Source organism: Ovis aries, chromosome 6 (genome assembly GCF_016772045.2).
Source record: "Ovis aries strain OAR_USU_Benz2616 breed Rambouillet chromosome 6, ARS-UI_Ramb_v3.0, whole genome shotgun sequence".
NCBI lineage: Eukaryota > Metazoa > Chordata > Mammalia > Artiodactyla > Bovidae > Ovis > Ovis aries.
Genome location: NC_056059.1, coordinates 36479655 through 36507219, shown reverse-complemented (window position 1 = coordinate 36507219; position 27565 = coordinate 36479655). Strand labels below are relative to the sequence as shown.

Here is a 27565-nt window from a genome sequence, read left to right as displayed (position 1 = left end):
ATTAGCACAGCCAGACTTGCTTTCTTGGACCATTTTCTTGTCACCATTTTCATGGACTATATTTTCCTACCCCTTCACTTTCTGCCTCTGTGTGTCCTTGTATCTAATGTGAATCCTTTGTAGACAGCATATAGCTGGATTTTGTTTTTTAACCTATTTGCCATACTATGCCTTTTTAATTGGAGAGCTCAATGCATTTACATTTAAAGTACTAACAGGTGAAGACTTAACATTGCTTTTCATTGTTTTGTCTGTTTTGCATTTTTTGTTTCCATCTTCCTCTCTTGCTCTTCTTGTTATTTGATAATTTTTGGAAGTGAATTGCTTTGGATCTCTTCTCTTTATCTTTTGTATATTGATTATAAGTTTTTTTTCTCTGTGGTTACCTTGAGCATAAAATATTTTGTAGTTATAATCACTTAAGTTGATAACAACTTCCATCACACTTTTTTTTTTTTTACCAACTCAAACACTGTGTGTTTCTATAGTCAGAATTTGCTTTTCTTAAAAAATTGTGTATCCATTAACAATTTATCTTTTACTTTTATATTAGGGTGAAAAGTAATTTACATATTACTATTACAAGTGTAACATTATTCTGTGTTTGTGTCTATTTTTCCTTTACTAGTAATATCTATGCATTCATACAGTTCTGCCATGCAGTTTACCATATTTTTTATTTTGATTTGAAGAACTCCCTTAAGCATTTTTTTTTGCAAAGCAGAGGTAGTGGTGACAAACTCCCTTCATTTTTGTTTTCTTGCCTACTTTGTGTTTTGTCTTTCACTTTATTTTTCTCAATTTTATTCTTAAATAATTTTTTCAGGTAAAATGTTCTTATTTCATAGATTTCTTTTTCTTTTTTTTTTTTCCTTTGGCATTTTCAAATATGTCATTCCACTCTCTCCTGGCCTACAAGGTTTCTGTTGAGAAATCCACTCAGTCTTCCTGAAAGGTGGGAGTGTGGGTCTTATATATGTAAGTTATTTTCTTCTTCCTACTTTCAAATTTTTCTCTTTGTCTTTGACTTTTGACAATTTGATTATGTGTCTTGGTGTAGTGTTCTTTGGTGTGCTCGTATTTAAGACCATTCATAAATCTGGATGTCTATTTCCCTCATTAGATTCCAGGAGTTTTCAGTCATTACTTTTTTAAAAAAAATATGCTTTCTGCCCCTTTCTCTTTCTTCTCCTAGGACTCCCATAATGCAAATATGGTTCAGTTGATGTCATAAAATTCTATAGGCTTTCATTATTTTCTCTTTTGATTAGATCATTTCAAATAACCTATGTATGAGTTAGATGATTCTTTCTTCCACTTGACTGAGTCTGCAGTTGCTCTCTATTGCATTTTTAAAAAATTTCATTTCTTGTATCCTTCAGCTCCAGAATTTCAACGTGGTTCTTTTATTTTATAATTTGTATCTATGATGAAGTTCCCATTTTGTCCATGTACTGTTTTCCAGATTATGTTGTCTATCTGTGACTTTCCTGAAATAAATTTGAGTCAGCTTTTATTTATACATAGATGGTACAATTCAATGGATATTGCTGATTAAACATAAGGGACTAGAATAAGTGCTCTTGAAGACACAGGAATATATGAGTTACTCCACAACTTTTAGAGAAAACCCAATGTACAGATAAATATGAGCTATTTTCTTAAGCTACAATGTAATATAAGAGAAAAAACTAGCTGTTCCAGGCAGAATGTAAGATGTGTTCTCACAGAAGGAGAGAGAGAGTACCTTAGGAAAACAGAGATGGGGATTAAATGTACCTGGAGCATGAGAGAGGGTTTCCTAGAGGAAGGAGAATTTGAGATGTCTTAGTTGGGCCTCCACTCACCCAAGCAAAAGTAGACTTTGCAAGAAGTATTGAGAGCAGGTGGTTGATGTGAGTAGTCCAGCAGGGGAATGGGACAATAATTGAGGGAAAATAGAGTCAACAAGGGGTACAATTATTAAGTTACTAGAGCTTTTTCAGTGGTTCTGTAGCTGCAACCTGGGGAGAAGCTCTAGAACACTCTATAAAATACACATCCCAGAATTATTCCAACCAAGGAGTACATAGTTGGGAATTTATACCCCCATATTCCTCAGTCATTGGTTAGGGGTTGCTCCTAGAGGGATATTACTTTCTAAGCACTTCTGGTCCACAGAAGAATAGCTTCTATCCCTAGGAGGCCAACTGAAGAAAACGAGAAATTCAGTTCTAAAGCAAATACAAGTAATCTCTGAAAATCTTCAAATACTCTCTTGCTATTTATTGAATGCCTCTATTTGCCAAATACACACAATACAGTGATTTAAAGTAGGCAACTTCTGAGGTGGCAGTGCCAAAGTATTGCTGTCTCACTGTAAGTAGCTTAAAGATTACCCAGTATAATAATGTTTTCATAACCAAAAGCAACTTAGTCTATCTTCTGTCAAACATTCCTCAGAATAGGAAAGAAGGAATTTAACACCTGGCACACATATATCTAATCTATTTCAATGATTCCTGAGCAGACATGACCTTCTAATGTTTTTCTGTAAGAGTTCCATAAAACAAAACGTCTGGGGAGAAGAAATTCATAGTAATCTGAATTGTAAACATGTGACTGTGATCTAAAAACTGTAGCCATAATAGTCTGCCAAGCTAAATAATAACTTTTAAAACTGCTTTTATTACTTAAGGCTTTATGCGTATTGATAATCTAATCAGTTTCCACTCCTGGAAAGCGCCCATTTGAGTCATGCAAGCAAACATTCTGTCATGCTCTATTATCTCTGCTTTTATGAACCATCATTGAATATTTTTTAACCTTCAAACTTGGAAACAATCTATACCTTGGAAGGCATAGCTCACAATCCAAAGAAAGGTCTGATTTGATGAAATGAGCAAATGAATTTAGTGCTACCTCTGAGTTTCCTACTGCTCACAATGATAACCTACAGATTTTGGTAGGTCATCTCCACTATGTAAGTCCACCTACACAAAGAGACAACACGGCTAAACACAAAATATCAAATAACAACATAAAAACCAAAACTTTTTTTTTTTCCTATTATGACTTGACTGCTACCTATTTGGAGTTTTCTTGAAGGGCTATAGAAAAGGCTAGAAGTAGTAAAAACATGTAGAACTGGAGTCAGAAGAACAGAGTTCAAGTCCTCCCCTGACAAAAAATTGCTGTAATAGGTATAGAATGAATACTGTATAAATGTTCATGGTATTGATATTCCAATTAAAAACTGTAATTTTGATTATTTCTATATTTTGCATATGATTAGTACTTTGAATTCAAAATCCAGCTGTCATTTACTGCTACTCACCTTGAATAATTTACTCTTTAGATTTCCTCATCTGCAAAACAAGACTACGATCACTTACTTTTCAGGATTACTTTGAGAAGTAAATGAGATCATACGTACAGAAGAACTTAGCAGTGTCTGCCATGAAGTCCCCCTTCTTTTCATTCCTCCGTTCCTGCACTGATTTTACTTGTGTTTTGTAGACTGTAAATTCCCTTAGGGACAGAGGTATATCTTATTTATTTTCTGAAGAGGCCCAGCACATAGTCCTGATCTTTACACAGGGTAGGCATTAGATTTTTTAAAAAAGTGAACAAACATGTATTGAAGCTAATTTTAGATTATAGTTCTAAATGAAAAATAGAGACATGTAATGTTTTTGAGCATGGAAAAGACATGGGAAATATTCTAGGAAGTTTACGTGATGTTTGAGAAATTTAAGAGTTTATATGAGAAATGACTCTTTAGGAATAAACTTTGTAATCAAACTGCCAAAACATATATTGATAAGTGAGCGAGTCCCTTGAACTAATCATCTTGGAAGGCTGTTCTAAGATTTTCCTTTTGCTCATGACATTTTAAATAACTGCTTGAGAGTTTGCATATGAATCGCAAGGGAAAATGAGCAAAATATTTTATAGCCAGATTTCAGTTTTAAAACCAAAAGTAGGTGTTTAATTACTACTCCCAAACTTAGTGATCTGCTGTAGCTCGAAAGGACTACTGACTATTACCTATAAGCAGATGAACATTAAAGTACAAAGATTTCTCAGTCTAATAATACATAGAAAAGCTTGACACATGAATGACATATATTTGAAGACAATTCACCTGTGGCTGATTCATGTCAATGTATGGCAAAACCAATACAGTATTGTAAAGCAAAATAAAGTAAAAATAAAAATTAAAAAATAAATAGGTAAAATAAAATAAATTCCCAAAGATATACTGAGTAATAGCAACACTGGCTAGTAAAGACAGTTTCACAAGATATTTATTTGGAATATAGTGAGATTCATCTAACTACTTCTAGAGAGATGTTTAGTAACACTTTAATCACATTATTTTGTGAATGTATATATAAGAGGCTCTACATTAACCCTGTTAAATATATATATTTATATATGCACAAAATATACAAATAATATGGCTGGACCAAAGTCACAGCTTTCCTGTCCACTTCAGTATCGGCCACCCTCCTAGGTAAATACCATGAAAAACTATCAGCTTAATCATCCCTACCATCTCTTTCCCAGTGGTCTCTTTCCTCCATGTCAGTTACTCATTCTCATGAACACAACTTAAACCTTATCATCACTCCAGATCACTCCACCTCGAAAATGACTAATGCGAACATCCCACTCTGTTCACAGTCCCCTACTCTTCTAGCTTGCTTGCTTATCTACTTTCATTTTAAACATTCTTCAGCCTAATTGGAGTCTCCAGGACCTCCTATGGTATTGCTCTTTTATATCCTAACTTACTTTCAGCTCCTCTCCCCACCTTCACTGCTACTACCCAGGTCTAAGCTACCATAGTTAGTTAATGTGTCTATTGTGATAAACTCCCAATGGATCTCCCTGCTTCTGCTTGTCCTCAACAGTCTACTGAGTCTATTCTTGGCCGAGCAGTTAGAGTAATTCTTGGAACAGATAAATCCTGTAGGGGAACTCTCCTGCTCGGTACTATCTAATAAAATACTGTTAGAATAAAGGTCAAAGTCCTAATAATGACCTGTAAAAGCATACATGATCTGGTCCCTGTTGCCTATGTGACTTCATTTCTTTTCACTTTCCCCTTGCTAACTGTAATCCAACCACAGCCTTCTCAACGCTACTCGGAACATGGTACAGACACACTGAACTGCTCTTCTTCTTGCAGGCAGTACTGTCCTCGCAAGGGTCTTCATGGTTTACTCCTTCACCTCCTTTAAGTTTCTGCCCAAACGTTCCTTGTCAATGAAACATTTTGACCATCCTGTTTCAAGGAGCAAATAACATTCCCCTACCTCACCAGCACTATACTCTTTCTCTGCTTTTTTCCTACAGACATATTACCATCTGACAGACTCCATTCCCTTAATTTTTTGTATTGCCCATTGTTTACTGAATTCTCATTAAAATATAAGATTCATAAGGGCAGAGACTTTTGTCTCTCACTCACTGATATAGTCCCTATTCCTAGAACAATGCTTTGGACATGGTAGGCACCTGATGATTATTTAATAAATGCTGCTTAGATTTCATGGTCTATTATTTCAACTGTATTTTTTTGCCACCAAATTTGTGTATATAAATGTCTAGATGATTAAGTTAATTCTTGAAGGCAATAAAGGAAAAGTTTCATTCAAGTTGGGATTTAAATCATCTTATGAGGGAACTCCAAAATTCTTCTGAAGCTAGAGAAACTAAACCAAGGATTGAACCCATGTCTTCTGTACTGGCTGGCAGGTTCTTTACCACTGAACGACGAGGAAAGCCCTTATAAACTATGGCTATTAGATGCCTACTTGAAAGATGTGATTCTCTTAACCCAGTTTATCAGAAATACAGCTTTGACCTTCCAGTTCAAGTTCAGTTCAGTCATTCAGTTGTCTCCAACTCTTTGCGATGCCATAGACTGCAGCATGCCAGGCTTCCCTGTCCATCATCAACTCCTGGAGCCTACTCAAACTCATGCCTATTGAGTCAGTGATGCTATTCAATCATTTCATTCTCTGTGGTCCCCTTCTCCTCCCGTGATCAATCTTTCCCAGGATCAGGGTATTTTCCAATGAGGCAGTTCTTCACACCGGGTGGCCAAAATACTGGAGTTTCAACTTCAACATCAGTCCTTCCAGTGAACACCCAGGACTAATCTCCTTTAGGATCGGCTAGTTAGATCTCCTTGCAGTCTAAGGGACTCTCAAGAGTCTTTTGCAACACCACAATTCAAAATCATCAATTCTTCGGTGCTCAGGTTTCTTTATAGTCCAACTCTCACATCCATACATGACTACCGGAAAAACCATACCTTTGACTAGGTGGACCTTTGTTGGCAAAGTAATGTCTCTGCTCTTTAATACGCTGTTTAGGTTGGTCATGGTTTGCCTTGGAAACAAACAGAGATCATTCTGTCGTTTTTGAGATTGCATCCAACTACTGCATTTCAGACTCTTTTGTTGACCATGATGGCTACTCCATTTCTTTTAAGGGATTCCTGCCCACAGTAATAGATATAATGGTCATCCGAGTTAAATTCACCCATTCCAGGACATTTTAGTTCACTGATGCCTAGAATGTCGATGTTCACTCTTGCCATCTCCTGTTTGACCACTTCCAATTTGCCTTGATTCATGGACCTAACATTCCAGGTTCCTATGTAATATTGCTCTTTACAACATGAGACCTTGCTTCTATCACCGGTCACATCCACAACTGGGTATTGTTATTGCTTTGGCTCCATCGCTTCATTCTTTCTGGAGTTATTTCTCCACTGATCTTCAGTAGCATCCTGGGCCCTTTCTGACCTGGGGAGTTCGTCTTTCAGTATACTATCATTTTGCCTTTTCATACTGTTCATGGGGTTCTCAAGGCAAAAATACTGAAGTGGTTTGCCATTCCCTTCTCCAGCGGACCACATTCTGTCAGATCTCCACCATGACCCATCCGTCTTGGGTAGCCCCACACAGCATGGTATTCCAAGGCAAACCATTCAATATCACGGTATTCCAAGCCTATGCCCCAACCAGTAATGCTGAAGAAGCTGAAGTTGAATGGTTCTATGAAGACCTACAAGACCTTTTAGAACTAACACACAAAAAAGATGTCCTTTTCATTATACGGGACTGGAATGCAGAAGTAGGAAGTCTAGAAACACCTGGAGTAACAGGAAAATTTGGCCTTGGAGTACGGAATGAAGCAGGGCAAAGACTAATAGAGTTTTGCCAAGAGGATGTACTGGTCATAGCAAACACCCTCTTTCAACAACACAAGAGAAGACTCTACACATGAACATCAACAGATGGTCAACTCTGAAATCAGATTGATTATATTCTTCATAGCCAAAGATGGAGAAGCTCTATATAATCAGCAAAAACAAGACCAGGAGCTGGCTGTGGCTCAGATCATAAACTCCTTATTGCCAAATTCAGGTTTAAACTGAAGAAAGTGGGGAAAACCACTAGACCATTCATATATGACCTAAATCAAATCCCTTATGATTATACAGTAGAAGTGAGAAATAGATCTAAGGGGCTAGATCTGACAGACAGAGTGTCTGATGAACTATGGATGGAGGTTCGTGACATTGTACAGGAGACAGGGATCAAGACCATCCCCATGGAAAAGAAATGCAAAAAAGCAAAATGACTGTCTGAGGAGGCCTTACAAATAGTTGTGAAAAGATGGGAAGCGAAAAGCAAAGGACAAAAGGAAAGATATAAGCATGTGAATGCAGAGTTCCAAAGAATAACAAGGAGAGATAAGAAAGCCTTTCTCAGTTATCAATGCAAAAAAAAACAGAGGAAAACAACAAAATGGGAAAGACTAGAGATCTCTTCAAGAAAATTAGAGATACCAAGGGAACATTTCATGCAAAGATGGACTCGATAAAGGACAGAAATGGTATGGACCTAACAGAAGCAGAAGATATTAAGAACGGGTGGCAAGAATACACAGAAGAACTGTACAAAAAAGATCTTTACAACCAAGATAATCACGATGGTGTGATCATTCACCTAGAGCCAGATATCCTGGAATGTGAGGTCAAGTGGGCCTTAGAAAGCATCACTACGAACAAAGCTAGTGGAGGTGATGGAATTCCAGTTGAGCTATTTCAAAGCCTGAAAGATGATGCTGTGAAAGTGCTACACTCAATGTGCCAGCAAATCTGGAAAACTCAGCAGTGGCCACAGGACTGGAAAAGGTCAGTTTCCATTCCAATCCCAAAGAAAGGCAATGCCAAAGTATGCTCAAACTACCGCACAATTGCACTCATCTCACACATTAGCAAAGTAAAGCTCAACATTCTCAAAGCCAGCCTTCAACAGGACATGAACCATTAACTTCCATATATTCAAGCTGGATTTAGAAAAGGCAGAGGAACCAGAGATCAAATTGCCAACATCTGCTGGATCATCATAAAAGCAAGAGAGTTCCAGAAAAACATCTATTTCTGCTTTATTGACTATGCCAAAGCCTTTGACTGTGTGGTTCAAAATAAACTGAAAGATTTTGAAAGAGATGGGAATACCAGACCACCTAACCTGCCTCTTGAGAAACCTGTATGCAGGTCAGGAAGCAACAGTTAGAACTGGACATGGAACAACAGACTGGTTCAAAATAGGAAAAGGAGTACGTTAAGGCTGTATATTGTCACCCTGCTTAGTTAACTTCTATGCAGAGTATATCATGAGAAACGCTGGACTGGAAGAAACACAAGCTGGAATCAATATTGCAGGGAGAAATATCAATAACCTCAGATATGCAGATGATACCACCCTTATGGAAGAAAGTGAAGAGAAACTAAACAGCCTCTTGATGAAAGTGAAAGAGGAGAGTGAAAAAGTTGGCTTAAAGCTCAATATTCAGAAAACGAAGATCATGGCATCTGGTCCTATCACTTCATGGCAAATAGATGGGGAAACAGTGGAAAAAGTGTCAGATTATTTTTTTGGGCTCCAAAATCAGTGTAGATGGTGACTGCAGCCATGAAATGAAAAGACTCTCACTCCTTGGAAGGAAAATTATGACCAACCTAGACAACATATTAAAAAGCAGAGACATTACTTTGCCAACAAAGGTCCGTCTAGTCAAGGCTATGGTTTTTCCAGTGGTCATGTATGGATGTGAGAGTTGGAATGTGAAGAAAGCTGAGTGCCGAAGAATTGATGCTTTTGAACTGTGGTGTTGGAGAAAACACTTGAGAGTCCCTTGGACTGCAAGGAGATCCAACCAGTCCATTCTAAAGATCAGTCCTGGGTGTTCATTGGAAGGACTGATGCTAAGGCTGAAACTCCAATACTTTGGCCACCTCATGTGAAGAGTTGACTCATTGGAAAAGACCCTGATGCTGGGAGGGATTGGGGGCAGGAGGAGAATGGGATGACAAAGGATGAGGATGGCATTACCAACTCTATGGACATGAGTTTATGTAAACTCTGGGAGCTGGTGATGGACAGGGAGGCCTGGCGTGCTGCGGTTCATGGGGTCTCAAAGAGTCAGACACGACTGACCGACTGAACTGAACTGAACTAGGTTGGTCATAACTTTTCTTTCAAGGAGCAAGCATTTTTTAAATTTCATGGTTGCAGTCACCAGCTGTAGTGATTTTTGTAACCCAAAAAGATAAAGTCTGTCACTGTTTCTACTGTTTCTCCATCTATTTGACTGAAGTGATGGGACCAGATGACATGATCTTAGTTTTCTGATTGTTAAGTTTTAAGTGAACTTTTTCATTCTCCTCTTTCATTTTCATCAAGAGGCTCTTTGGTTCTTCTTCACTTTCTGTCATAAGGGTGGTGTCATCTGTACATCTGAGGTTATTGATATTTCTCCCAGCAATCTTGATTCCAGCTTGTGCTTCTTCCAGCCCAGCGTTTCTCATGATGTACTCTGCATAGAAGTTAACTAAGCAGGGTGACAATATACAGCCTTGATGTACTCCTTTTCCTATTTTGAACGAGTCTGTTGTTCCATGTCCAGTTCTAACTGTTGCTTCCTGATCTGCATACAGATTTCTCAAGAGGCAGGTCAGGTGGTCTGGTATTCCCATTTCTTTAAGAATTTTCCAGTTTCCAGTCAAAGGCTTTGGCATTCATTAACTAATAAAGCATACCAAAAAAAAGTCACTTCCATCTAGGTTCTTCTTGAGAAACCACAATAAAAATAATGAAGAAGAAAATAAAGCTCCACCGTGAGTAAGAAATGGCCATAACTATATGTAGCCGATCATGAATACTACTTATCAGATTCAACAAAATGTGGACCAAAAGGCCAATAGCCAACATACAAACTCTCAGACCTCCAGTGGACTACACATTTTTCCAAATATCATAGTCCCAAGAGGTTTATTCAAAATTCCTTTGACTGAAGTAACTAGATCTGGTGAACATGGCCAAACCATTAAAAGAGAAATGAATCTAGAAAAACCCTGAAGGGCCCAAGGTTCACTTCCAGAGAACGACAGGGAAAAGGGAATTGAAGGAGGAAGCATGCAGGTGAACCTTTGTCCTTACCTTTGCTTTGACTTCCTGGTAGAGGAAGCCTGTCTGGAAGTGAGGCTGATGAAAGTGTTGCAGAAGCCACGGTCAGCTTTGACCAGAGTCAGCTGAGAAAAAATAGGTATTAGGTGACTGCACTGACAGCCTGTTACAAAAATGCCTTTCTGAGTCACGTCAACTTCCTACTCATGTCAAAGGGATAAAATAAAAATCTAAAGAACAACTTGATCAAATTCATCCTGTTCTTAAAATCTTTCATTATTCTCTGACTCCTACAAGTTTTAACTACTTAGCTGAACTCTATCCTAATTTAACACTAGTCTCTAATTTTCTCCTGCTACTTCCTATGGTCTAGCCTGAAATGTCCAGTCACCACTTCATGAAACTTCAACCTAAAGCATATGCTTCTACTAGAAGGGCTTCTGTTCCCCACCTTGCTTCCCCTTCCCACTAACTTGTTGAAATTCCTTGTCATTTTTCACAGAGCCACTTAATAACCCAATCATCCAAAAATCTCCACTTAAAATAGTTCTCTAGTTTATGAAATAATTCATTTTTAAAAAGCATATCTGGAGATATACCTTAAACACTAAAATCACTCACTTAGAGCCAGATATCCTGGAATGTGAAATCAAGTGGGCCTTAGGAAGCATCACTATGAACAAAGCTAGTGGAGGTGATGGAATTCCAGTTGAGCTATTTCAAATCCTGAAAGATGATGCTATGAAAGTGCTATACTCACTATGCCAGCAAATTTGGAAAACTCAGCAGCAACGATGGGCCTGGAAAAGGTCAATTTTCATTCCAATCCCAAAGAAAGGCAATGCCAAAGAATGCTCAAACTACCTCACAATTGCATTCATCTCACACACTAGCAAAGTAATACTCAAAACTCTCCAAGCTAGGCTTCAGTTGTACGTGAACTGTGAACTTCAGATGTTCAAGATGGATTTGGAAAAGGCAGAGGAACCAGAGATCAAATTGCCAACATCCTCTAGATCAATGAAAAAGCAAGAGAGTTCCAGAAAAACATCTATTTCTGCTTTACTGACTATGCCAAAGCCTTTGACTGTATCAGTTCAGTTCAGTCGCCTAGTTGTGTTGAACTCTTTGTGACACCATGAACCACAGCACACCAGGCCTCCCTGTCCATCAACAACTCCTGGAGTCCACCCAAACCCACACCCATTGTGTCAGAGATGCCATCCAACCATCTCATCCTCTGAGTCCCCTTCTCCTCCTGCCCTCAATCTTTCCTAAATCAGGGTCTTTTCAAATAAGCCAGCTCTCCACATCAGGTGGCCAAAGTATTAGAGTTTCAGCTTCAACATCAGTCCCTCCAATGAACACTCAGGACTGATCTTTAGGATGGACTGGTTGGATCTCCTTGCCGTCCAAGGGACTCTCAAGAGTCTTCTCCAACACCACAGTTCAAAAGCATCAATTCTTCTGTGCTCAGCTTTCTTTATAGTCCAACTCTCACATCCATACATGACTACTGGAAAAACCATAGTCTTGACCAGATAGACATTTACTGGCAAAGTAATGTCTCTGCTTTTTAATATGCCATCTAAACGTGACTATGTGGATCACGATAAACTGTGGAAAATTCTGAAAGAGATGGGAATACCAGATCACCTGACCTGTCTCTTGAGAAATCTGTATGCAGGTCAGGAAGCAACAGGTGGAACTGGACATGGAACAGACTGGTTCAAAATAGGAAAAGGAGTACATCAAGGCTGTATATTGTCACCCTGCTTATTTAACTTAAATGCAGAGTACAAAATGAGAAATGCTGGGCTGGATGAAGTACAAGCTGGAATCAAGATTGCTGAGAGAAGGATCAATTACCTCAGATATGCAGAAATCAAAGAACTAAAGAGCCTCCTGATGAAAGTGAAAGAGGAGAGTGAAAATGTCCACTTAAAGCTCAACATTCAGATAACTAAGATCACGTCATCTGGTCCCATCACTTCATGGCATTAGATGGGGAAACAGTGGAAACAGGGGCTGACTTTATTTGGGGGGCTCTAAAATCACTGCAGATGGTGACTGCAGCCATGAAATTAAAAGACACTTACTCCTTGGAAGGAAAGTTATGACCAACTTAGATAGCATATTCAAAAGCAGAGACATTACTTTGCCAACAAAGTCCATCTAGTCAAGGCTATGGTTTTTCCAGTGGTCATGTATGGATGAGAAAGTTGGACTGTAAAGAAATCTGAGCGCTGAAGAATTGATGCTTTTGAACTGTGGTATTGAAGAAGACTCTGGAGAGTCCCTTGGACTGCAAGGATATCCAACCAGTCCATCCTAAAGGAGATCAGTCCTGGGTGTTCATTGGAAGGACTGATGCTGAAGCTGGAACTCCAAAAATTTGGCCACTTGATGTGAAGAGCTGACTCATTTGAAAAGACCTTGATGCTGGGAAAGACTGAGGACAGGAGGAGAAGGGGACAACAGAGCATGAGATGGGTGGATGGCATCACCGACTCAATGGACATGAGTTTGGGTAAAGTCTGGGAACTGGTGATGGACAGGTAGTCTTGGCGTGTTGCGGTCCATGGAGTTGCAGAGTCAGACACAACTGAGCGACTGAACTGAACTGAACTGTCCATTTAGGATGCAAGCAGATTCTTGCTTCCCAAGACTAAGTTAAGCATACAGATAAAAGTAGAAATACTGAAGAGCAAGTAATGTCTAGAAGTAGCAAGTGCTCTCTCATGAGTAACACATCTGGTTGGCAACCTTATTTTTCTGCTTTTGGCTGTTTTCCTTCTATGATCAAGCCTGATTCCTTTAATGCAAAGGGCAGTAATGTGATCTGACTCTAATTATTTATTTTAAAGCTAAAATTTATTAAAACATTGCCATCATTATCTAATTTAATCATAGTAAACAACAGTTAAATTAGAGATATTTTCCATATTTTACAGATGAGGAAACCAGTGCTAAAGGAGAGATTAAATAATTTCCCCCAGAGTCACAGCAACTAAGTTCTAAGTCACTGTGATTCCAAAACTAGAATTCTTACTTACCTCTGTATCCTAAACTTATCAATATACTTACTGAAGTATCTCTGCACAAATCATTTCAAAATAAGCCAATGGCTTCATCTCTAATACTTCACCCTGTCTGTAATACTTTACCCAAACCACCCACTCTCTGATTCCAGCCAAAAATAAAAAAGGGCAATACTTTTCATCCCTATTATACCTAACTCACTTTGAAAATACTTTCACAAGCATTAATGGCTTAAATTACATAGCAAATCTGCAAGACTCACACCATTTTATATAGAGGAGGGAGGTACAGAGATACTATAAATCACCCAATCACACTGCTAGGTAGCCAGGATACAGATATAAGCTTTTTAAACCTAATATCAGTGCTGCTTCCAGAACAGCTAAAGACTTTAGAAGGATCTGAGATCTTTTCTTAGATATGAAAAAAATGAAGTATTCAGGGAACTGTCATGTTGCCCAGTTTCATTCAGATTTGAAGACATTCATTGTTATTACTTTCATATTATGTAGAAATTATGATCATAGACACTATTTTCAGTAATATAATGAGTCCAGTCATCGATCAAGGAGTTTTCAGTGTCAGGCACTGTGCTCACCAGTTTCACAAGCCCAAGGCCTGAAACGACATGATTTCTACATTTTCATCTACCAGTGACTGTCGGCACATAAAATGTATGAGTGAGAGTAGTGGGAAAACAGTGGGGAGAGGTAGGGTGGGTTCAAGTCAAGGAAAGCATTGTTTGTTATACGAAGATTGAGAAGCATAGAATAGGGATAGGTGAAGAGGATCCACTGAAGAATTTTGATATGGGAAGCAGCATGGTCATATGTGCACGACAGGAAGTGCCTTAGGCAGCAGAAGAGGGAAGACCCTGTCAAGGGGCAGAGTAGTCAGGAAAACCAGCAAGAAGGCTACTGCAGCAGACTCCTGAGAATCAGCTCCCAAATCTGGCTGAGTACTAAAATTGTCAAGGAAGCCTTTTAAAATGCCAGATTTTGGAGGCCTGCCATGAGTTTTCTGACTCAATCTGGGTCACCAGGTGTATGTGCTCATGGTCCAGGTGTAGAATTCTCCTGGCTGGATGAGAGGCAATAAGGAAGCACCAGCGAGGGTGGGAGAGATTTATGAGATACTTAAGCAATAGAATAAACCAGTTTTAGTGACTGATGGACATCAACCTGGAGTGATTATGTGGATGGATAGGCCATTCATTATGCCCATCAAATGGAGCATTCAGACCTTCAAAGGCAAAGAAAATGATGAGACAATCCATGGGGCATGCAGGCACAGGTGAGCACTAGGCAGGTAGATATAGATGCATGGTGTGCCAGGGAGAGCTCTAGGCTGAAAACCTAAGGATGAACTCAGGAAATAATGTTTAATTTTGACTAAGAGAAGGAAGAATTCTCAAAGGAGATGGATGAGAGGTCAGAGAAATAGGAAGAAGACAAGTAAAATTCAAAATCGACTCAAGCATTTAACAGGGAAAGTTTGACTTCGGGACAAAGTATAAAGGGTCTAAATTCCATGTAAAGAAATCTTGATGGTCTACTGTCAGCAAAAGTGGGGGAGGGCAAAACAATAATGGCAAAGGGTTTATTTACTTAAGCCAAGACTATGATATAGTAAGATTTGTTTTGAGGGAACATTATTCTATCACTGGTAGAAAGGAGATGGGAGAGGGTGAGTCTAGAAGTGGCAGAAGTTTGAAATAGTGTGGCAGTAACAAGGGGCTTCCTTGGTGGCTCAGACAGTGAAGAGCCTGCCTGCAGTGCGGGAGACCTGTGTTCGATCCTTGGGCCAGGAAGATCCCCTGGAGGAGGAAATGGCAACCCACTCCAGTATTCTTGCCTGGAAAATCCCACGAATGGAGGAGTCTGGCGGGCTACAGTCCATGGATCGCAAAGAGTCAGACACAACTGAGCGACTAACAAAAAAAAAAAACAAAAGAAAAGGGCCTAATCTAAAACAGTGGTAGGGGGTGGACACAAGTCACCCATTTCAAGGGAAATGTCTAAGGCAGAATGTTAGTCCCTGTGGGAACGGTAAAGGGAAAGGAAGTAAGGGCAAACTAAGGTTTCTAGCTCGGCAGGCTACAGGCTGAGGAACTAAGGCTGGAGAGGGCAGAATGTAGACAAAGTTTTAGAGATGATGTTGTGGGTGTGAGAAATTTCAGGCACCATATGGTGTTTTATGGGTAGTGAGAAATATGGCTCTAATGTTCTTCTGATAGGTTGGGGCTAGTTATGATTTTGAAGTCATCAGTAGGACGATAAGTAAAGTAAACGATAGTCACCATGGCAAATACATATTTAGTGAGGATAAATGATGGCCGTGGTGATTGTCAGGACAGTGTGAAGATAGTATTCAAGATAAAATTAATACTACAGATACTGCCTGACCTATACCAAGCTCAAGGAGACCTACATTCTTTAATTTAAGTACTATTGGTACACACAGTAAATCAGTCTGTGGGTTTTTGTTTTTCAAATTTTGGCAATCATGTCATACTGACATTTCATACTGTGTTAGACATTAGGTAAAATCCATGTATGGCTTTTAATTGAACTATTAATAAAAATTTTGGTCTCCTTTTGGCTATGAAACTAACCCTAGGACTGTCCAACTGTACTGATTCTGTGAGACATGATGTTTTTCTTGCAAGAGACAGACAGCTAAACTAAAAGTAGTTCATCTTATATGGGCATTTACTTCCCTCGTGTAACTGAAAGTTCAGAGGTATGTGTATTGAGGGTTGGCTCAGCAGATGAGCAATGATGAGGAACTGAGGCTTTTTTCTCTTTTAGCTGCCAACCTCAGTGAATCAGCAGCACATTCATCAGGGGAAAAGGAGGGGGCAATGGCACCCTGCATTCTGTCTTCTCATGAGAACATCTGAAAGCAGGATAACTCCACCCAGAGGCAATCTCTTTTCTGTAATCAGGGGTGAAAATACTTCTTAGAAGCCATCTGCCCCCAGCACACTTTCCCTTTCATCTCTTTGACCTGAATTGTGTCACAGTTGACACAATTTAGTCAATCACTGACTAAAGAGGATAGTATTATGAACCATTTATGATTTATCCAACAGTTGGGGCTGAGGGAGGGGCCTGTCTGACCTCAGCACATTGCTGCAGGCTCAAATAAAGCACGTAATTTTTTCTTGTTAAGCAAGGAAGAATAGGGGAAGGGCTGTACATACACATACACACACACACACACACACACACACACACACATTTTCTTGGTCTACATATCCAGCCATCCAGTGTCTCACCTATTCTTCCAGCTTTATTTCACTCTCAAAAGGGCTAAGTATGCACTTGTTCAATCCAATTATTAAAATACTGAGAATGACACAAACAATTATAGAGACCACCCCTGAACAAAACAGCAACCTACATTCCAACATTCAGAAAAAGTCCTTCATCCAGGTCCAAATGAATCCAAAGTTATATTTGTCTGGGCCCCCATTTTCATTTAGCCCACAAGGGACCTGAGAACATCTAACACTTTGTGTCCTCCCCTGGGGGACACAGAAGTGTGTCAGTGGGTATGTTTAGTACTTTTCCTCCTTAAAAACCCTTTTCTCTGTCTCAGTACTTTTCATGAGCCTCAGTTTATTCTCAGCTCAGATGTTTCATGTCTCATTCATTTCAGTGTGTTTATCACTTGTTCTGTGCCCGTTTCCTCTTTTTGGCTATATCCTAAAAGCTGCGCTCATGAGAATGAAACCTTGTTTTTCTTTGTTGCTCTTCCATTTACCAGTATGTTAATAATACCACTCTGAACCTCCCAATCCCTTTTCAATCCAGCTTCTTTTTGGCTTATTCCAAATGTTTCTATGATCTTGGGAATTTTAGAAAAATCTGCTTTCTAAACAATGTCCAGGTATACATATCTAACCTTAGTTAATGTATTCGTTATTGTTATGGATCTTAAAATGGCCCTGGTCCATCCCATTAAACTAGTTTCCATAACTTCCACTACATCTGTATTGGCTATAATTAAGTCCAGAAAACCACACTCCCTTGTTGCTTTATTTACCATATGAGAGATAAGACTATTAGCAAGATCAGCAAAAAAACGCATTAAATATTCTGCTTTAACAGAATGATGCTTCAACATATAGACATGGAGTTTCCAATGAGGACACTTATCTGCTTCTAGGCCAGATGTGAAACTTGCATTAGGAGAGTAGCAGTCATATTCATCCACCTGAGATATCCATATTTGGTCATTCAGTATTATCAGTTTATCTTTCTTGTGTGCTCATATTTAAACCTAGCAGCTCAAGGATTTCCAAACAGGGCTCTCTTCCAAAGATCTCAACAGGTGCTATTTTATTTACACAACATTTAAGCTCCTGTTGATATATTCTAGTGATTATTGGTATCTTAGCAATAATTTTGTCTTGCACACAAAATCATACTAATTTATTTTTATTCTATTTTAGGTTTACTATATTATCTTATCAGCTGTAGTTAAAACATATGTATGTTAAAAAGTGTTTATCAGAGATACAGCAGAAACAATGTCAATCATTTTTTAATATTTTAAAAAGAGACCCTCTAGAAAGCATTATTGGAATTAGAGAAACATATTTGAGGTATATTTTTTCTATTTAAAATTATTTTTCATAGCAAAATTGATACAGGTTTTCATTTTTTTAAAATATTCTTTTGTGAATCCCTGATATTTTCTCAGCTACCATGTTACTTTCATCTTAGGCTACACTTGGTATTCTCCAAAACAGCTCCTTGTATCTGGGCACTGTTCTTCCCTTCCCACAAATTTCAGTCTAAAGTTCTCTTTATCAGGTTGGCAAGATTCCCATCAAATGCATTCCTCTCATATGTACACCGTTTCTTACAGGGAGTCTGTTGTATTCACACATAAGTCCTCGTTAAGAAAAGCTCACTTTGGCCTTCTTTTAGCTGTTTTGGTTGAGTGCCACATGATATCCCTTGTTTTTTCATTTTTTCTTCAAAGTCATGCCTCAGCTGGAAGAAGAGATGAAAAATACCCCTTCGGTGCCCAAACCAAGTGCCTCCAGTTTTACCACTGAAGGCCATGGGAATCAGCAAGAGTATAGTATGGTCTGTAATGTGCTAAGTCTCAGGATACCTCCTGGGGAACCTCCCCTATCAGTTCCATCAGGATTTAGCTCAATATGAATGAGAAAGAAATAAGATGCCCTCCCTCTAGTCCCTACCTAAAGCACTTGGCTTGGATGATTATCCTCTGACTCTCAATAGTAAGTCTGTAGAGACTTACATGAATTTACCTAATGTGAAAAAGGTAAATTATTAGCCAACATATAAAAAGATTTAGAGACTATTGTCAAGATTCCTTTATCAGTTTTAAAACTACTCTTGGTACTGGTGATAGTTACCAAGGACCATATATATGGGACTTTCAACCTGAAGTTGAACTTGGAAGTGTGCCAGGCACAAGAGAGACAAAAATACAGAATAATATTGTCTTCAGGAATCTGCAGCTTACTCAGTAAGTTAACACTGGTGGACACAGACTTAAGCACGTATCCCTGTTGTAACATCAGACTTCCATAAAAATCTGGTGCACACAACTAACCACAGCACTGGGCTCACGGAAGTGCTTTTGAGATGATTTTACAGCAGTAAGGAAACATCAAACCACAATTATTCTTCAGTCTTGGAAGAACATGTATCAGTTTAACAAATAATACAAAGAACAGATTTCATAAAAAGGACTCAATAAACAGGAATAATCATCTGAAGGTATATTCATAAGGAATTTTTATGACAGAATGATTACCATTCAAAATTGGCAATACTAAAAACTAAATATCAAAGTTGACTTACTTTTACTACGATAAGCCTTGCCAGGTTTTCACACCTCTGGTTATCATTTTCCATATATTCTACTTCAAACAGGGTATTATAATTTTCTAGTATTTTAGCCATTATCTTGTTGCAGAGATCTTGTTCTTTCACACCTTCAAGCCCAGGTGGCACACTAGAAATAAGGGGAAAAAATTGAGAGCAATTACTTTATAATAGCACAATGCCAGCACAGCTGACTCATGCTTATACATTTCCTGAATCATTGATCAGCCTTCTTAAAAGGACACATAGGATTTTCAATAAGCTGTGTGGTGACACACAGGTATTGTTGGGACAACTGGCAAGTTCCCAAGATCTGAATTAATAGCTTGTGCTGAATAATAAAAGTACATGCTGTTCAGGAAGAAGGTATAGGTTAACATGGGTACAATCAATAATGCTTTGTACATATTAGAAACTGTTACACATAAAATATTTACATTTATTTTTTTAAAAAGCAAAAGCTAGAAAGAATAAGTGTTATGACAAAAAGAATGAGTTTTATCATGTTAGAAACACTCAGTTACACAAATAATAGCAATATGATCTTTATTTAAGGATTTCTTAGATAATTCACAAAAGGCACAAAACTTGAAAGGATAAGATACTTCTGGGAAAATTACTGGTAGTTGTTGAAGACTATGCACATGGAAGATGTATTATTACTATTTGCTCTTCTTTGGGGTATGTTAAATTTTTCCATAATTAAAAAAAAAGTATACAAATCTGAATGCAGAAGACACTATATACATACATGTATATACATAGAGAGAGAGAGGAAAGACAAGCTATAGATGGAAAGAAATAGCTCTTTAGTAACATAGGTAATGGGTATAGGATTTAGTAATTACACTATCTAAAGAATTCTTACTAATCAATAAGAAAATGAATAATTATTTTTAAAAAAGAGAGAGAAGAGACAAACTGACAAACTCATATAGAAGAAAACACATGGACAGTCAAGAATCTTGAGATACTTAACCTGATTGAGTGAAATACATAAAAAAGCAACAAAGATGTATCAATTAATATCCATCTGTATTAATCTCCTACAGCTGCTGCAACAAAGCTATGACCAATTGGGTGGCTTGAAAAAGAAATTTATTCTGTCACAGTTCTGGGGGCCAGAAGAGTAACATCAGTATTACTGGAAAGAAATCATACACTCCACAGAAGCTCAAGGGAGAGAATATGGCTGGCAGCATTACTTGGCTGTGGCCACATCACTTTAATCTTTAATCAAGGCCAACGTCTTCAAATTTCTCTCTACTCCACCTTTACATGACCTTCTCCTCTGTGTACATGTCCAATCTCCTTCTGCCCCCTTATAAGAATACATGAGATTGCATTTGGGCTGGGGCTAAGACACTTCAGTATTGTCTGACTCTCACTGCCCACATAAATAATCCAGGATAATCTCTATCTGAAGATCTCTGAGGTGACAGGTAGTAAAGAATCTGTCTGCCAATGCAGAAAATGCAGGAGATTCTAGTTTGATCCCTGGGTTGGGAAGATTCCCTGGAGGAGGGCATGGCAACCAACTTCCGTATTCTTGCCTGGAAAATTCCACGAACAGAGGATCCTGGTGGGCTATAGTCCATGGAGTTGCAAGAATCAGACATGACTAACTGAGCACACACTACAAAGGTCTCTATCTTAACTGTAACTGCAAATTCCCTCTTTTACCTCCAATAAAGCAACATTCACAGTTTCCAAGGCTTCTAAACTTGCTGTCTTGAGGGGACATTGTTCAGCCTCCTATACATCCTTTGGGGTACATACCCTAAGGTGACTCCCAATGAGTCATACTCTTGCACTCCTCTCAGGTGTAGGCAGTACCTGTGATTTGCCTCTGACCAAGAGAATACGGCAAAAGTCATATCATGTCACTCCCATGATTACATTACATTATTTAAGACTCAATATTAGCAGACTGGAGTGAGGATTCTTCTCTGCTCTTGCAGAAATAAGCTGCACATTCAGAGAGGGCCTGTGAGAGTGCCACATACCAGGGGCCTAATGTGGACCTGAGACCTCTAGCTCACAGCCAGTAAGAAGCTGGGGTCCTTGTACAGCTGCAAGAAAATGAGTCTGTGAACAACTCTCATGAGCTTCAAAGTGAGTAATTTCCTAAAGCCAGTGAAAAGTGAAGTCGCTCAGTCATGTCAGACTCTTTGTGACCCCATGGACTGTGGCCTACCAGGATCCTCCGTCCACGGATTTTTCCAGGCAAGAGTACTAGAGTGGCTTGCCATTTCCTTCTCCAGAGGATCCTCCTGACCCAGGGATCGAACCTGGGTCTCCCACATTGTAGGCAGACGCTTTACTGTCTGAGCCACCAGGGAAGCCACCTAAACTCAAGTCTCCTTATAAAAATGCAGCCCAGCTGTTACCTTGATTTCAGCCTTGTGACACCAAATGCAGGGGACCCAGCTAGGTTGTGCCTGGACACCTGAGCCATGGAAAGCATGAGATAGCAAATTTTTGTTGTTCTAAGACACCACATTTGTGGTGATTCGTTGTACAACAATTGAAAACTAATACAGAGTTTGATACCTGGAAGTGGGTTGCTGCTATAACAAATATCTAAAATGTGGAATGGCTTTGGAACTGGATAGTGAGAGGAGACTGTAAGAATTTGACTGGCATGACAGAGAAAGCCTAAATGCCTTCAACAGAGTTTTCATTGAAATCTGGACTTTACAGACACTGGTGGTGAGAGTTCAGAAGTACTAGCCAGACAGTAATAAGGAAGGAGTGAGGTCAAATAATAGGCAATGAAAGAAGCTGAAACACACGCTAGACAAATTTAGGTTGAGAACTGGAGCATGGATTTTAGAAGCCATTTGTGTTCTGTTTACTGATGACTGGGAAAAAGATGAACTATGGACTTCATATGGAAACAAGGGCTAGGTCTTGGTAAATAATGATTTTTAAGTAGAAGAAAGAAAGCAGGAACAAATGACTGTTATTAAGGAGGAGAAGTAACCACAGGAAAGATAATAAACTAGTCATAAAGACTAACATTTCTGTTCCAAAGGTACAGATCAGAGTCTGAAGCACATTCTTGAATTGTTTTGTAGGATCCAAATCCCCTCAAGCACTGAGCCACCATATTAACTGGAGCGTAAGGAATGATGTTGGTGACCTCTGCTGACCCTTATGACCTCACTCAACTAGGTACCTGAATTTTGTCAACCTAGAGTGATTTTTGCTTCATTTTAATGTTAAAATCTCTACCTCAAGGGCTGGGATTGCTACCATTTTTGGACATGTGACTATGTTTGAGATGTTGTTGCATTGTGCAAGCCCATCTAGAACTCCACCTGTAAACAGAAGGTTACACTCACTCTGTCATGAAAATGTATGCACTCACAGCTATAAATGTCACTCATTTTCCTGTTTTGGGAGACAATGTTTGGCGAGCCATCACCCTGTCTCTTAACTTGTCACAAATAATAAATACTTCTGTTTTAATCAAAAGTACTTGGTGTATTCATTGCCTAAGCACTTCAAGGGATGATGGACTGACCCACTGTGTCCATTAACAGAAGACAGTAAGAAACAAACATGCTGTTGGAAACTGGAGGAAGGGAGATCCTCACTTGCTGGCAGAAAGCAAAGTGCAATTAATTGTATTCTGCAGTTATGTGGGAAGCACAGTTCTGAGCAACAAGTTTGTATAGACAGAGCAAGAAATTTCCAAGCGATGCTGTAAAAGTGCCACCTGATTTCTCTTTGCCACTTATGGTAAATCAGAGGCAGGGGAAAGAGGGGGTCAGGGGAGAGGAGGGAAACTGAGGTGCAAACTGCCAACTAAAAAGAAAATAAGTGAAGTGAAGTGAAAGTTGCTCAGTCACGTCCAACTGTTTGCGACCCCATGGACTATACAGTCCATGGAATTCTCCAGGTCAGACTACTGGAGTGAGTAGCCTTTCCCTTCTCCAGGGGATCATCCCAACCCAGGGATTGAACCCAGGTCTCCCACATTGCAGGTGGATTCTTTAGCAGCTGAGCCACAAGGGAAACCCAAAAAGAAAATAAGGCTTGACTTAAAAATCAACTCGACAGATGACAGAGAAAGTGAAAGTGTTAGTTGCTCAGTCATGTCCAACTCTTTGTGACTCCATGGACTTTGTGACTCCATAGACTGCCAGGCTCCTCTGTCCTTGGAATTAATTCTTCAGGCAAGAATATTGGGGTGGGTTGCCATTCCCTACTCCAGGATATCTTCCCAATCCAGGGATCAAACCTTGGTCTCCTGCATTGCAGGCAGACTCTTTACCATCTGAGCCACCAGGGAGGCCACACAGATGGCAAAAGACACTGAAATTAAGAGATTCACTGTCAGGAAAGTAAGCTCGATGAAAAAGGCTGAGTGTGTGATGATGAGAACCTTTGCTAAAACCTCAGAAACATGAAAAGTTCAGATTATTCCATTAGACAAAGGTGAGTAAGGGTGTGTCTCACCAATCCTTTCAATTAAACCAGAGAGCCTCCAGGAATTTAAAGGCATTGCCTGTCAAGTCATTTTAGCATGAGCCTTAAATAGAGAAAGGATTATCTTGGAAAGATCTGAGAATATGTCTCTTTTCTAACAGAGTGAATATCAATGAAATTCACAGAAGACTTGTAAGTTTTTGAGAAACCTATTTCAGCAAAAACACTGCCAACTTGGAATGAAAGGGAAAAAATGGGTGTAAAATGAAAAGAGGCCATTAGATTTCCAAAATTCAATTGGCAGGAAGAGGCTGATAAGTTACTCAGCTACAAACATGTGCTGCCTTTCATCAAAAATGAATGATGTCTCAGAAGACAGAACCAAGAACCAAGAGCGTGAAGTTGAAAACCATGGAGAAGTATTCCCAGGCTTTGAAACTTAGTCATTAGATTCCCAATATTGGCTGGGCTGGATATCAGAAATGTCATTAGCCAGTGACTTTTTAGATTCTTCATCTTGAATTTTATCCTGTTTGAACCAGAACGTCTATTGTTATTCTCCTGTGTTTGTTCCATCATTATATGTTAAGCATGTTGGGGCAAATAACCTCTCTTCAACTTCATCCTCTCAGGATGCCTTTCTCAATCAGAAAGTCACAGCCAGTCTTGAGATATGCTAGTGGACAGTCACCAGTTGCAACAAAAGAAACTTTTGCACATTTTGTCTTATTCTGAAATTAGGTTCAAGGTGTTCTATATGATATACTTACTCTCAATCATTTTATTGCAGTATCTTTAGTCAGATGTAATGCTAAAGCTTCAATTAAGTAACAGGATACATGCATTCCTTAAGACCCTCTGCACCAATAATGCACCAGTCTGTTGGAAATAGTTTTGGCAATTATAACTTTCTGCCATATGGTTATTTCCATTGATAAAAGCTTATCAATTTTACACTTACCAGTCTTTAAATATCCCAGGCAAAAGCAAATAAGAAAAAAAATGTTAAGGGGAGGATTCTGGAAAGATAGTGGAGTAGAAAGCACCAGAAATCTGTCTCACTACCTAACCAACAATTACCCCAGCAGAATTTGTCTGATGAAATATTTTGAAACTCAAGATTTTCTGGAACTCAAGGTTTACAACATCTGGGGAAGGTGCAGACAGTAAACTTCAGTTAATTCTGGTCAATTTTAGTTCTTAGCAGAGTAGCCACTCTTCCCCAACCCATTCATGTGGTGGGAAGATATTCTCATATTCCTTAAGCAGCCTGCATATAGATTGTGGGAGCCAGGATAAGCAAAAAGGATCTTGTCTTCCAAATACTGGGGATCTGTGCTCTGAATGTTGACTGTTGCATCTAAGGTGCAAAAACGTGGGCAGCCGTTGCTGCTGCGTCTTTCTCCCTTGTTGTAAAGCCCTCCTTCTTAGCTGCAGTGACTTCTAGGAGATTTAAAGGGCTTGCACCCTTTTTTTCTGACACTTAAGATTTTTTTTTTCCTTTTCACACTTTTGGGAATCCGACATTAAAAATTAGGACATTCAAAAACATCTGTGTATATGGGGAAAATTAGAAAGTGATGGTGCATGCCCAGGGAAAGGCTCAAAACAGACCTGAAAAGACCTTAAGGTCTCACGTATGGTTGATCTTGGTAAAAAGCCAGTCTATAACAATAAAAACAAAAACAATTCAACAAGAACTTTAGAAACAGCAAACCCTGGGGAAGGAAGAGAATCTGAATTCCAAAGTTACTACATTATTTGATTTAAAGGACCTCTGTTCAACAAAAATATCACACGGTATACAGAGACAGGAAAATATGGCTCATTCAAGGAAAAAATAAATCAACGGATAATGTGCTAGGAAAAGAATTGATGGAAGATATACTAGATAAAGACTGTAAAACAACTGTCTTAAAGGGGATCAAAAAACCAAAGAAAGATGTTGAAAATGTCAAGAAAATAATGTGTGAACAAAATGGAAGTATCGATAAAGAGAGAGAAAACCCAAAAAGGAGACCAAAAGAAATTCTAGGGATGAAAAATACAGTAACTGCAATGAGAAATTCACTAAAAGGATTCAAAGGCAGATTTCAGTAGGCAGAAGAAAGAATCAGTGAACATGAGGATAGGACAATGTAAACTAGTGAGTCTGAGGAACAGGAATTCAAAAAAAAGACCTAAGAAAAGCAAACAGAACCTAAGGAACCTATGGGACACCAGTGAGTGAGTCAATATACACAACATAAGAGTCCCAGGAGAAGAAAAGAGAAAATATTTGAAAAATAATGACTGAAAATTCCAAGATGAAAGAAATGCATATGAATATCTAAGAAGCTCTAAGGACTCAAAGACCTACAGAGACACATTATACTCAAGCTTTGAAAAGGCAAAGACAGAATCTAGAAAGCAATGAGAGAGAAGTGAATGATCACACACAAGAGATCCTCAATTAGTTTATCAATAGATTTCTCATCAGAAACTTTGGAGGCCAGAGACTGATATACTCAAAATGCTAAAGAAAGAAACTGTCAACTAGTAAACCTATATGTAGCAAAAATATCCTTCAAAAGTGACAGAGAAATTAAGACATTCCCAGATAAACAAAGACTAAGAGTGTTGGTGACCAACAAACCTGCCCTGCAAAAATGCTCAAGGAAATCCTGCACAGAGAAATGGAAGGACGCAAGGCAGTAAATAGAGCTATATGGAGAAATAAATATTTCAATAAAGCTAAATACATGGGCACTTTCAAGAGCTTGTGTTATTGTAACAATGATCTGGAACTATACTTTCTGTTTTCTAATTTAAGAGACTTAAATTACACTTAGAGTACAAAAAAAATATTAGTTTAAAAGTTTTTTTTTATTGTAACTTTGGTTTGTAATTGCAAACCTAAGAGACTAGTGATTCAAAAGAATTATCAGTAACCCCAATATCAAAACAAGGAAGGACACAAGAAAAGAAAACTACAGGCCAATATCCTTGATTAACATAAATGCGAAAATCTTTAACAAAGTATTTGTAAGCTGAATTCAACAATACATTAAAAGGATCATACTATGAGATTTATTCCAGACACTGAAAGATGGTGTAACACCTGCTAATCAATGAGAAACACCATGCTAACAGAATGAAAGACAAAAATAGCAATCATTTCAACAGATGCTGATAAACCATTTGACAAAATTCAACATTCATTTATGATAAAAATTCACAATAAAGTGGGCATAGAGTGAAGGTACCACAAAATAAGAAAGGCCATATATGATAAGCATGCAGTTAACAACATACTCAATGGGCAAAAGCTGAAAGATTTTTCCTCTAAGATCAGGAATAAGACAAGGATGCCCACTCTCACCACTTTTATTCAAATAGTATTGGAAGTCTTAACCAGAGCAATTAGTCAAGAAAAAGAAATAAAAGACACTGAAACGGAAGAGAAATAAAGCTGTCTCTCTTTGCAGATGACATGATATCATATAGAGAAAACCTTAAAGACCCCACCAAAACTGGAGCTGTAAAGGAGCAGACTTTTGTATGTTACTGGAGTAAAACTGGTATTTATTCAAATTAGAGTATTAAAACTTTAGGACAGTAACTGTAATTCCTATGGTAACCACAAGGAAAAGAGCCATAGGATGTTCAAAAAAAGGAAATGAGAAAAGAACTGAAACATTTCAGTGGAAAGAAAAAAAGACAACAACTTAACACAAAAGAGAATACTAATGTAGG

General features: G+C 38.6%; 1 protein-coding gene across 16 annotated transcripts in view; it reads right to left on the bottom strand.

Annotated features, from left to right (window-relative positions):
- The window catches only part of FAM13A (family with sequence similarity 13 member A), a 340765-nt gene that overhangs the window by 187857 nt on the left and 125343 nt on the right, over positions 1 to 27565 (bottom strand). For all 16 annotated transcript variants that reach the window (XM_060416890.1, XM_060416884.1, XM_060416886.1 and 13 more), the window contains exon 5: positions 19370 to 19523. In XM_060416890.1, the coding sequence (XP_060272873.1) occupies positions 19370 to 19523 (154 nt within the window). The remainder of the gene's footprint in view (positions 1 to 19369; positions 19524 to 27565) is intronic.